This window comes from Caenorhabditis briggsae, assembly GCF_000004555.2.
Source record: "Caenorhabditis briggsae complete genome, chrI, whole genome shotgun sequence".
NCBI classification, from domain to species: Eukaryota; Metazoa; Nematoda; class Chromadorea; order Rhabditida; family Rhabditidae; genus Caenorhabditis; species Caenorhabditis briggsae.
The window spans coordinates 14,782,556-14,795,280 of NC_013489.2; the positions used below are offsets into that span (position 1 = coordinate 14,782,556).

Genomic DNA, 12,725 nt, shown 5'->3' on the forward strand with positions numbered 1-12,725 from the left:
CAAGCGAGAACGCCACCGTACCTTCCTAGCCGCGCCCACTCATCGTTTCATAACCGTTCTGGCGGCAATAGAAAGCGCAGTGTAGTGTAGAGGTGAGCGCCCTTGGCTATAAGTCGCGCATCGCGGGTTCGACTCCCATCTGTGTTTTCGTTTTTTCTGTTTTTATGGGCCCGGCCACGCCCGCTGGTCTACATACGCCTAATTTTAAGCTGGAAAACGAAATTTCAGATCTGGATCTTTTTTTGGAAACCGGAGTTTGAATCTTATTCGAGACGCGGGACGGCAGTTTTGTTGTATGCGCCTTTAATAAGTCGATTTCGCGACTAGAGAAAGCTTAAAATCTAAATTCAAATCCATGTAACTGATTTTACCGCTTAAGCTTTTGATAACGATTTTCATAGAAATTATTATCGCTGTCTGAGAATAACAAGTTTGAGAGCGACATATCGCCTTAAAGTGCGGAAACCACAGTACTTTGAGGCCTATTTTCCCCCATTTTTCGACGATTTTCACTGTTTTTTCAATGTAAATTCGATGTAAACTCGTTAAAAACGGTGAAAATCGTTGAAAAATTGGTGAAAAAGTGTTTTCCGCTCACTTGCTCCTTTAAAAAAAATTAAACGAGATATTTCGCTCTCAACCTTCTTCTTCGCAGACATCGACCTGCAAAACTCAAAAAAAGAAAAAAGGGTCATATTATAAATATACTAGCGTTGATAACGCTTCTGAACAGACATTTTTAAACAATTGACAAAATATTATTTTTCAAAAAATAGGTCATATTATTATGCAAAAATACAAAAAATATCACAAAAGCGAACAATATAAAGAGTAAAATACAGGTATACAAGGAGAGGACACACAAAAATGACCCGTGGCTTTTCGAGAAGAGACGAATCAGCACACTGCGACGTGGAAAGAACTGCAAGGCGGGGAGAGAGTGTGCGAGACGAGGAGGGTGCGAGAGAAACGGAGTGACCGCCGGGCGGTACGCTGCTCGTCGCAAAACAAATGGGAAGAGTAAAGTAAAGAAGATCGATTGGCCTTGACCCGTTTCATTGAGAGGAGTTGATTGAGGAGACAATTGACGATGAGAGAAGATATTACACACACGTTATTTGGGAGTCTTCGTGATTTTTGATCGGATGTTGTCTGGAAAAAAGAGGGGGAATTGGGTTGATTTCCGAGTCAAACTCTCGAGGAGCTCTGCTAGTCAGGGACGTTTGGAATGACCTTTTCACGAAAATTTCGGAATATTCCATTTTTGAAATTTTCGGATTTTCGAAATTTCGGGAATTCGAAATTTCGGAATCCAAAATTTTCCGATTTTTAAAATATCGGAATTTCGGAAATTCAGATTTTGAAATTTTCAGAAATTCGAAAATTCGGAATATTCCGATTTTTATAATTTCAAAAATTCAGATTTTTCAGATTTTTAAATTTTCGGAAATTCGGAATCTTGTACTTAATCGGAAAAGTGTCAGAAATTCGAAAATGCGGAATATTCCGATTTTTATAATTTCAAAAATTCAGATTTTTCAGATTTTTAAATTGTCGGAAATTCGGAATCTTGTACTTAATCGGAAAATTTTCAGAAATTCGAAAATTCGGAATATTCCGATTTTTATAATTTCAAAAATTCAGATTTTTCAGATTTTTAAATTTTCGGAAATTCGGAATCTTGTACTTAATCGGAAAATCGGAATATTCCGAAATTTTGAAATTCCGAATTCAAATAATCTGGAAAATTTCGAAATTACGATTTTCCTTGGAAAAAAGTTTGGATAAACGAAAAATTGAAAAAATCCGCCGTGCAATCGCGCTCCGCTAAACGGAACGCTTGCAGTTACAAATTCAAACTGTGGCGATCGTAAGACTCACAATTCCAACTGCTATCCGCTTCTTCTCATCCTCACTAACACCCTGGGGCGTTGGCTCGATGGAGAAGTTGGAAATTCGATTTCGAAGCAGCTTCTGCTTCATGAACTGTTGAACGAGCACTCGTTTACATCGTTGCTTCACAGCTAGCGCTAAATCCAACCATGTCCAGTTCTGTTCGTGATATTCGCATAGGGGAAAGATGAAGTTGAATTGATTCACATCGATTAGATTCTTGTCTTTGTTGCCCTGAAATTTTTTTTTAAATTTCCAATTTTTTGAAAAAATGCCAGCTGCAAATGCGCTCTAACGGACCGCGGTGGTAAATCGCGTTTACACGGGGTCAGAGGGCTTAGGAAGCCAAATTTTTTGAAAAATCGATTAATATAAATCGCAAGTGTGCTGAAAATTGCTACTGCGTGGTACCCAAAACTTTCCAATGAAGCCGCAAATGCGCTCTATCGCAATTTCCCTGAAAATCGTCGCTTTAATACCGTACCTTGTACGAAACGACGAAAGAAACTTCGGGAATTTTGATATACATGAAATGGTTGACTTTATCCGCTCGCTCCTTCATCCGATCGATATCGTCCTTTTCGTATAGCGACTTCTGGAGACCCAACTTCTCTGACGCCGACTTGTTGCTCCTCATGCTAAGCGTGCTGGCGATTTTTCGAGTGAATGAGAAAGTCTGGAAAAAATTCAGATTCAAGAAGTATGCAAATGCGCTCTATTGAAAAATTTCTCATAACTCAGAAACTAGTGGGCCGATTTCAATGATTTTTATACCAAAATGTGGGGAATTTTTTAGGCTTCAATTCGAGCTATCAAATTGAACTAGAATGAAAACGCAAGTGCGCTCTAGTGAACTCAAGCTTTGATAAGCCATAACTCCAGAAATAGTGGGTCAATTTTTATGATTTTGCTATTAAAATGTAGGGAATTTTATTTGTCTTTAATTTGAGCGTCCACTTCATGTCGGAGATCAAGAAAATTCGGCAAAAAATAAACTTTTTGAATTCCTAGAAAATGCAAATGCGCTTTGATGAACTTTGACCATAACTCAAGAAATACTCGGTCGATTTTAATGATTTTCATACTAAAATGCCTGGAATTTTTCAGGCTTTACTTTGAGTTTGAAATTGAATTGAAAGAAAATGCAAATGCGCTCTAGTGAACTCAAACTTTGATAAGCCATATCTCCCGAAATGGTGGGTCAATTTTCATGATTATTATATCAAAATGTAGGGAATTTGAAAGGCTTGAGATCCTGGAAAATTGGACAAAAATTCGAATTTAAAGAAAATGCAAATGCGCTCTAGTGAACTATGGCCATATGATTTTCATACCAAAATGTGAAGAAAAACCCACCGAACTACTCTCATCATCGCCTCCATCCAAACTGTCATTCGCGTGAATATTCCTTCCGGGGAAAAAGAACCTCATCATCTTGTCGAACAACCGATGCGTGATCTCCGCAACCATCGGAGCAATGTTTAGCTCGAAGTGCTCTTTAACACTAATCCCACCAACCGGTGGCATATCCCGAACGTATAATCGAATCGCCGGCTGTCGCGTCTGCCGAGTTTCATCTCTATGGAGCGCATGCTTGTAGATCGTATCCGGGAGGAGATTCGTGATTCTAACACTTCCCACTTCAAACAAATGATCTCCACAGTTGCTATCCCTAACTGTCCGGGTGTAGAGGAAGTTTCTAATCTGTGTCTGTGCCAGTGCAATTTGCCCATCCGATTCTGTCAATTTCCATATGCAATCCTCGAAACAGACCTCGAATCTTCTGATAACCTCCACCCCTTTCTTGGCATTCTTCCCCTCGTCAAACTCCTTCACCTGATTGACTTGTCGCTGTTTATAACTACTAATATAGGTTGCCAGCTTCTCTGAGACTGTCAGCATTCGTTGTTTCGTCTCCTCGGCCTCCTGGATCAGTTGATCCTCGGTATACTCGATTTTCTCCATGGTATTCTCCTCGTTGCTCAAATAGAACAACTGCCGTTCCAAATACCTTCCAAGTGACACAATCTCTCTTAACTCCGACTGATAACGCATGATTTTCGCCCGCATCTCAGCCATTCCCATCAGCTGACACTCGAATCTCAGTCTCCGCCGTTTCTCGCCCATTTCTTTTTTTATCGGATCAACAAACAATGCCAAATTGTTGACGATGTCCACTACCATCTCGTATTGCTCAGAATTCGACGTGGCTTCCAGCATATTATGTTTCAGAGTCAACACATCGATTCCAATGGCGTCTGTATTGAGAGATTGGTGCTTAGGGTCGATTTGCGGTGGGACAGAGATATCTTCAGATGAATCAGTCTTCAGCTCATCGGAGAAGTAGCAGAAGTAGATTTGACAAGAGCATCTGGAGACAATCCGTTGCAATTGAACAGCAGACTCCTCTTCGGTCTGTACGACTCCACCCACTGCTTCTCCGGTGGCTGTGAACTTTTGAACGAAGTCGTCTGCGAAACCACCGGTGTCTTGGGATTTCTCATCGATCACTTCTCGTGGCAACCAACGGAACTTCTCTTTATTGTTGGTTCCTGAGGCGGAGAGGGAGATCGGGGCAAAGTATTGCATGCCGGAGAGCTTGGCGCTCCACGACTTCTTGCTGAGCAATAGACTTCGCTTCCAGACGTTTCGGTGGAACTGGAAATTGGGTTATTAGGGTTTTTAGATAGTTTTAAAAGCTCTAAAACCTAAAAACCTAGACATTCAGAACTTCAAAAATCTGAACATTCGAAAATTCAAAAATCTAAAAATCAAAAATATTTAGAAATTGAATTTTTGAATTCTAGGATTTTTAATTTTTAAATTTTCAGATTTTTCGATTTTTGGAATTTCGGAATCCCAGAATCCTAGGTTTTCAGAATTCCAGAATCCTAGATTTTCAGAGTTTTAGATTTTTAGAATCTTAGAATTTCAAATTTTCAGATTTTCAGAGTTTTTAGAATCCCAGAATTCTAGGTTTCCAGAACTTCAGAATCTCAGAATTTTCGAATTTTCCGAACTTCGGATTTTCAGAATTTTCAGGATTATTCGGATTTTCTAGTTGCTAGATTTTTAGGATTTTGAGATTTTTAAGATTCTCAGAATTTCCAATTTTCAGAATCTCAAAATTTCAGAATTTCGGAATCCTCGGTTTCCAGAATTTCAGTTTTTCAGAATATCAGAATCTTCGAATTCGTCCAAATTTTGCGATTTTCAAGATTTTTGGAATATCAGAATCTCAAAATTTCAGATTTTCAGAATTTTCCGAATATCAGAATTTCAGAATCCCAGAATCTTAGGTTTTCAGAATATCAGAATCTCGGAATTTCCGAATTTTCCGAATTTCAGATTTTCAGAATTTTCAGAATCGCAGAATTTCGAAATTTTCCAAATGTAGGATTTTCAGAATTTTCAGGATTTTCAGGATTTTAGGATGTTTAGGATTCTAAAGGCTTTCTGATTTTTCTCAATTCTTAGGATTTTCAGAATTTTCAGAATTTGGAAATTTTAGAATTTGGAAACTTCGAAATTCCAGATCTCAAATTTTGAAATTTCAGTTTTTGAGATTTTCAGATTTTCAGAATTTCAGAATCCTAGATTTTCAGAGTTTTAGATTTTCAGAATCTCAGAATTTCAAATTTTCAGAATTTTGAACTATCCTAATTTCAGAATCTGAGAAAATCAAAATTTCAGGTTTTCAGAATTTCAGAATTTTTGAATTTGTCCAAATTTCGGATTATCAGAATTTTAAGGATTCTTGGCATACTTGTAAAATTCCGGGCCCGGCCCGTGCTTGAGGAAATTTTCAAGGCCCGGTGTCAAAAATTCTGTATTTTTGAGCCAAATTTTGAGCTCTCAATTTTCCATTCTTTTTTCGTATTTAGGATTGTTTGTCTGTCTGATCAAAAAAAGATCAAAAAAACTCGAAAAAAAATCTTTTTTGGTCGAAAAAAAATCACATAAGGGTCCCCCCTTATATGTTTTTTGAAATTTTCGAAAGTAGTGAAATGACGGGCCCGCCGGGCCGGGCCGGGCCTCCGAAATTCCGGAAAAAGCCCGGCCCGGCCCCCGTTTTACAGTAGATTCTTGGGATTTTCTAGTTTTTAGATTTTTAGGATTTTGAGATTTTTAAGATTCTCAGAAATTCCAGAATTTCAGAATTCTCGGTTTCCAGAATTTCAGTTTTTCAGAATTCCAGAATCCCAGAATCCCAGAATCTCAGGTTTTCAGGTTTTCAGAATCTCAGTATTTCAGAATTTTCAGAATTTCAGAATTTCCGAATCCCAGAATCCCAGAATATCAGGTTCCCAGAATTTCAGATTTTCAGATTTTCAGGATCATAGGTTTTCAGAATTCCAGAATTTCAGAATCCAAAAATCCAAGAATCGCAGGATTCCATAATTTTAGATTTTCAGAATCCCAGAATCTTAGATTTTCAGAATTTCAAATTCTGGATTTTTTTAAAGATTTTCTGATTCTTAGAATTCTCAGATTTTTTATTGTTTTTTTTTTGGATTTTCAGACCTAATTAGGCTAATTGCTTTAGTATCTAATTATCCTAATTTAAAAAACTCACATTCTGTAAAAGCTGCGATTTCGCAGCACACACCAGCAGGAACCCATCCCGTTCGCATCCTTTCAGCACCAGTTGACTGTTGAAAAGGTCGACTGAAAATAAGGATTTCGTTGTAAACGCGCTCCAGTGAGAATATTTGAAAAATTAGATTTTTAGGGTTTTTAAGGATATCTAGATTTTTATAGGATTTCAATTTTTTAGATTTTCAGAGTTTAAGGATTTTCAGAATTTTTCAAATTTTTCGAATTTTGAACTTTACGATTTCAAGGATTTTCAAAATTTTTGAATTTCTGGACTTTCAGATTTTTAGATTTTCTAGAATTGTTAGGATTTCGGATTTTCTTATAAAATCAAAGTTTTTTTTCCCAAATGCTAAACTATGGATTTTGTTGGGAACGCTGAAAAGTACATTAGAGCGCAGTTGTTGCCCACTTACTCTGCCAATTCAACAATTTAACATCATCCATCGTCGACTGATGTACTCCAATCAGCGAATCAATGGGAACATCAGATGCCTGCTCACAATGAGCAACCAACTTCGTCCCAACCTCATCAATCAGCTGTGTCAACATCCACGGATTCGTCTCCGTCACACTATACCCCCTCCGATGGGTCTTTGTCTCTTTTTTAGGTGTCGGATCTTTTGGCTCCACCGTCTCTTCCAAATGCACATTTAGCGTCTTCACAGCGTCATTGCTCAGAATTCTCCGAAGCATGTGCGCTCTATGGACACCATCTGCAATTGTGAGGCAAGCGTCTCGATTCTCCGCGGTCCATGCCATTTTCAGATCGAATGCGGTGACTTTATGAAGTGGGACATCTTTCCCGGGGAATGTCTCTCTGGCATACTGTACTCTTCCGAAGCCCAGAGGAAAGTATCTTCTGAAGGAGATCCGTCGCTTGGTGGACGACTCTCTCCTCCGTAGACGTGGATTTGGGTCGCCCACCAGGTACAGGTCATGTGATGAGTGCTCCAGGTGTAAATCTTACGGCGTTGAACGTTCATTTCCTGGAGTAGATTTGAATTTGGGAATGATGTAAATGCGCTCTATTGGACTTTAAGTTGTAACTTTGAATCTAGCGATCCGATTTTGATAAAAATCAAAGCAGAATATAGATAATCTCAAAATTTTCATCTAGTGTATAAGAAAGTGAGAATTTTAAAATATGAACGGTCAGGAAATGCGCTCTATTGAAAGAAAACTTTAAGTGATCATAACTACTAAACCACTGGACCGATTTCACTGGTTTTTATACCAAAATATAAAGCATTTCAACTGCTGCTGCAATCCAGTGTACCAAAAATTGGAAATTTCAAAATTTGAGATTACGCAATTGCGCTCCACTGAACTTTATTTCTATTTGCCTATAACTAGCGTTTCACTGAACCAGTTTTGATGATTTTTATATTGAAATGAAGGGAATCTCTTTGGGGCTTGATTACACGGGAAATTCAAATTTAAAAGCTATGCAAGTGCGCTCTATTGGACTCAAATTTAAACAGGCCATAACTACTGAACAGCTGGGCCGAATTGTATGATTTTTATATCAAAATGTAAGCTGCAATCTAGTGTACCAAACCAATTGACAATTTCAAAAATAAGCAAATGCGCTCCACCAGACTTTATCTCTATTTACCTATAACTAGCGTCTCAGTAATCCAATTCTGATGATTTTATAACAAAACGTCGAGAATTTCTCTAGCTTTCGATTCCATAGAAAATTCAAATGTAGAAGCTATGCAAGTGCGCTCTATTGGACATAAGCTTAAACAAGCCATAACTACTGAACCGCTGGGCCGAATCGTATGATTTTTATATCAAAATGTAGGAGATTTCATTGGTTTTAATTTGACATAGACTTCCAAGCGCCTTTAATGATTTTTATATGAAAAATATCGAATTTTCTTATTCTCTAAACTCACCCTATTAACCGACGAGTGTTGTACAGTTTGCCTAAACGACGCCGTCAATTGAAGACCATCAGAAAAGACTCTAAATCCATACGACGACGAATGAGACATCCAATAGGTCACCAGAACCTTCGGAAGCGAAAACGAGAATTGCAATTTTCCGAAATGTTTCGATAACTGAGGTTTCAACAGAACCCGGTTCCCAAACACTTTTCCCCTGCGTACATTTCGATTTTTCGTTGTCAGCGACTTCAAAAACTGTTCAATCCATCGGAAAGTGTTCGAATAGAGCAGCAGGTTGGGCATTTTCTCGTTAGAGGTACAACTTCCAGGTGACACATCGAAATTCAGTGTCACATTGACACATGACGAACGGAATTGACGATATGAGTCGTGTTCTTCTGTCTGGAATAATTTTAGGTCCTTTCTGGATCATTTTAGCATGGTGGCCTAGAAAAGTCCAGTTGAGAAAGTTAGGCCATTATGCTAAATTAGCTTAGAAATGGTCTAGTATACTTCTAGTGTGTTTCCAGGCCATTTTAGCTTGGTGGCCTAGATAACTCAAGTTGAAAAAGTTAGGCCAGCATGGTAAAATGGCCTATGATTAGTCCAATATTCATCTAATGTGTTTCCAGGCTATTTCTAGTCCTTTTTAGCATAGTGGCATAAACTTCCCAAAGTGAGGTTTTCTAGGCCATCTTAGCATGGTGGCCTAGAAAACTCAAGGAGAGAAAGTTAGGCCATCATGTGCAAATTGACCTGGAATACACACTAGGTGCACATTGGGCTATTTCTAGGTCATTTTATCATGGTGGCCTAGAAAACTCATGTTAGGCCAGCATGCTAAAGATGGCCTAACTTTCTCAAAGTGGGGGTTTCTAGGCATTATGACCTAACTGGAGTTTTCTAGGCCACCAGTCTTTAGAACTAACCGAAGAATAATGTGGCAACTTGTCAGGAGCACATAGCTGAACTGCATGATGTTCATGTGGATCTCCACTGCACTCCCATCCCAATAGAACCTTGAGTCGAACATCCGGAAGTGATAGAATCTGTGAATCATCGTATCTCGAAGCGGTCCTCAAGAAAATCTTGAGTCCCGACTTGATTCGAATCTCTCCAAGTGCCCAATCCAATCCGAAGTCCTCCCAAAGCATCTCGACGGTCTCTGTTTCGTTGTAGGGATCGTTTGAGGCTAGCATCGTTGTCACTATCTTTTCACTGGACCATAGAAGTTTTCCATGGAGGAGGAAACGCATTTTATCCCAGAATGGGAGGGGTTGCGAGGGGTCGAACGACGGGGCGGAGATGCTGTTCCACACGAGAGAGATCATCGAGAGACAGGGTTCCCAACACGGGCCGTAGGTGCAGTTGTACTCGGTGCTGGCTGGAGAAAAAGAAGCGAATTTTTGAAAATTTCAAATTTTGGGGTAATGCAAGCATGCTCTGTTGGACTTGAACTTTGCTTAGCCATAACTTTTGCCCTTTTCAACCGATTTGCATGGATTTTCTATCAAAATATTACAAATTCCAATTTTGTTCAATTTGACATAAAAATTTGGAGAATTCAAATTTTGAAATAGTGCAAATGCGCTCCATTGTACACTAGCTTTAAATGGTTGTAACTTTCGAAGCGCTGAACCAAAATTCATGTATTTTAATGCGAATTCCCAGAATATGTCTTCCAGAATAAACATTCGATTTTTTTTCCAAATTTTTAGATGATGCAAACATGCCCTGTTGGACTTGAACTTTGTTTGAATGTAACTTAATCCCTCGTGGACCGATTTTAATGAGTTTTCTATCAAAAAGTTACAAATTTCAATTTTGTTCAAATCGACATAAAAATTTGGAAAATTTAAATTTTGAAATAGTGCAAATGCGCTCTATTGTACCCCAACTTCAAATGATTGTAACCTTTGAAGCGCTGAACCAAAATTCATGATTTTTAAAGGAAATTTCCAGAATATGTCTTCCGGAATTAAAATTCGATTTTTTTCAAATTTCAAGATAATGCAAACACGCTCCATTGGACTTGAGCTTTTTTTAGTCATAACTTTTGCTCTCATGGACCGATTTTAATGATTTTTCTGCCAAAATGTTAGAAATTCTTCTGTGTGGAATTTCACCCAGAAAAAAATATAGTAATTTTAAATTTCAAAATTATGCAAATGCGCTCCATTGTACAATGGTTGTAACTTTCGAAGCGCTGAACTAAAATTCGTTATTTTTTGGTCAAATTTTCTGAATAATTTTCCACTTGTTTAGGCGTCAAAAATATGTTAAAAATTTGTAATTCAAAATGACGCAAATGCGCTCCATTGCACACCAGGGCGCTGCACCGAAATTCATGATTTTTAAATAGAAAAATCCGTACCACACTGAAGATCATAATAGAATTTCAGCGGCGACATGTTCCTCTGTACAGTATGCGTTGGAAATGGGTCGGGGAGCGGGATGGTGCACTCTCTGAGACACCGTCCATCATCAGCAATACTCTCAGCAGCCACTAGTGTGCCGAAGAAGTGAAGGTCTTTGATGTCAAGGTATTTCATGGGATAATCTGAAAATGGTAAATCTGTGTGTTTGTTTGTCCAGATGTCTTTTATTTTGTACTGTAGGGCTCCAAAAAGTAGGTCAACGTTATCCGCTAGTTCTGAAACTCCCAGAACATTCCAAAAACATTAACCTACCTTTTTAGAGCTTTTGGGACCTTTGGAGCTCTAAATTTCGCTATTTTTCCGTGAAAATTGGCTAAATGACTACTGTACCCACCTTTGAACGTCACCGTCCACTCATCAACATCAAACTCCACAGCTCTAGCCCATAGTGTTAAATACTTCTGTTCTGGTATTGGACTTAGAGGATCAAACGACTTCATCATCTGAATGCACTTCTCGGTTCCATGAAGTGATAGATCCGCGAATGCCCGCATACTCCAACCCTTCCATTTCGAGAGGAACAGGGGAGCATCACTGATTTCCGTCACGTTCCAACGATGTATGTAGATATCACTGTTCTTCTCGAACAGTCGCCGGCGAATCTTCTCCAGCGTTTCTTCTGGAAAATTGTGGTTTTTTAAGGATTTTTAGATTTTCAGAATTTCAGAATTTCAGATTTTTTGGATTTTTTGGATTTTCAAAATTTCAAAATTTGAGATTTTCAAGATTTCTATTTTTCATGATTTTGGATTTTAGACTTTTTGGATTTTTAGATTTTCAGAATTTCAGAATTTCAGATTTTTAGGATTTTAGGATTTTTTGGATTTTCAAAATTTCAAAATTTGAGATTTTCAAGATTTCTATTTTTCATGATTTTGGATTTTAGACTTTTTGGATTTTTAGATTTTCAGAATTTCAGAATTTCAGATTTTTAGGATTTTAGGATTTTTTGGATTTTCAAAATTTCAAAATTTGAGATTTTTAGGATTTCTATTTTTCATGATTTTGGATTTTAGACTTTTTGGATTTTTAGATTTTTAGAATTTCAGAATTTCAGATTTTTTGGATTTTAGGATTTTTTGGATTTTCAAAATTTCAAAATTCGAGATTTTCAAGATTTCTATTTTTCATGATTTTGGATTTTTAGATTTCTAGTATTTCAGAATTCAGGATTTCTGTATATTTCACAAATTTTTGAGATTTTCATGATTTTTTATATTTTGGGCTTTTGGATTTTTAGATTTTCAAATTTAAGATTTCGAGCTAGTTACCAGCTTTTAAAGCCCAAACTCGGTTAGGCCACGCCTATTTTCTGTAAAATGGGCGGAGCCTAGTCGAGTTTCGGCTTGCTTTAAAGCTGGTAAGAGCTGAAAATGACTGAAGTTTTTTTTCCCCCAATTTCGCTGTCTCGAAATCAAAGAAAAATCAGAAATTTACCAATGTGGCCTAACTTTCTCAACTGGAGTTTTCTAGACCACCATGCTAAATTAGCTTGGAAAATACAATAGGTGACTATTAGATCATTTCTAGCTAATTTCAGAACGGTGGCCTAGAAAATTCTGGTTGAGAAAGTTAGGCCAACATGTAAAGCGGCCTAGAAATGGTCCAATATTCACCTGGCGTGTTTCCTGGCTATTTTAGCATGGTGGCCTAGAAAACTCAATTTGAGAAAGTTAGGCCACTGTGTTAAAATGGCCTAGAATTGATCTAATATTCATCTAGTGTGTTTTCCAAGCCATTTTAGGCAAATACTCATTAGCTTGATGATCTTTTGCTAAATGCTCACTTGCTAAACTCGCTCATTTGCTAAAATAGTCTCACTTGCTAAATTTCATTTGCTAAATTTTGATCATTTGCTAAAAATGAAAAAGTGGAAATTTTGCTGTTATTTGCTAATTTCAGT

General features: G+C 37.7%; 1 protein-coding gene across 1 annotated transcript in view; it reads right to left on the minus strand.

Moving 5' to 3' along the window:
* Window positions 1-897: 897 nt before the first annotated feature.
* CBG19737 overlaps window positions 898-12,725 on the minus strand; it is a gene marked incomplete at both ends in the record, with an annotated part of 25,327 nt that continues 13,499 nt past the window's right edge. The window contains 10 exons of the mRNA XM_045241570.1: window positions 898-1,152; window positions 1,882-2,127; window positions 2,378-2,569; window positions 3,250-4,551; window positions 6,470-6,561; window positions 6,906-7,440; window positions 8,394-8,786; window positions 9,314-9,768; window positions 10,759-10,996; window positions 11,086-11,441. Coding sequence (XP_045096878.1) covers window positions 898-1,152; window positions 1,882-2,127; window positions 2,378-2,569; window positions 3,250-4,551; window positions 6,470-6,561; window positions 6,906-7,440; window positions 8,394-8,786; window positions 9,314-9,768; window positions 10,759-10,996; window positions 11,086-11,441 — 4,064 coding nt within the window. The remainder of the gene's footprint in view (window positions 1,153-1,881; window positions 2,128-2,377; window positions 2,570-3,249; window positions 4,552-6,469; window positions 6,562-6,905; window positions 7,441-8,393; window positions 8,787-9,313; window positions 9,769-10,758; window positions 10,997-11,085; window positions 11,442-12,725) is intronic.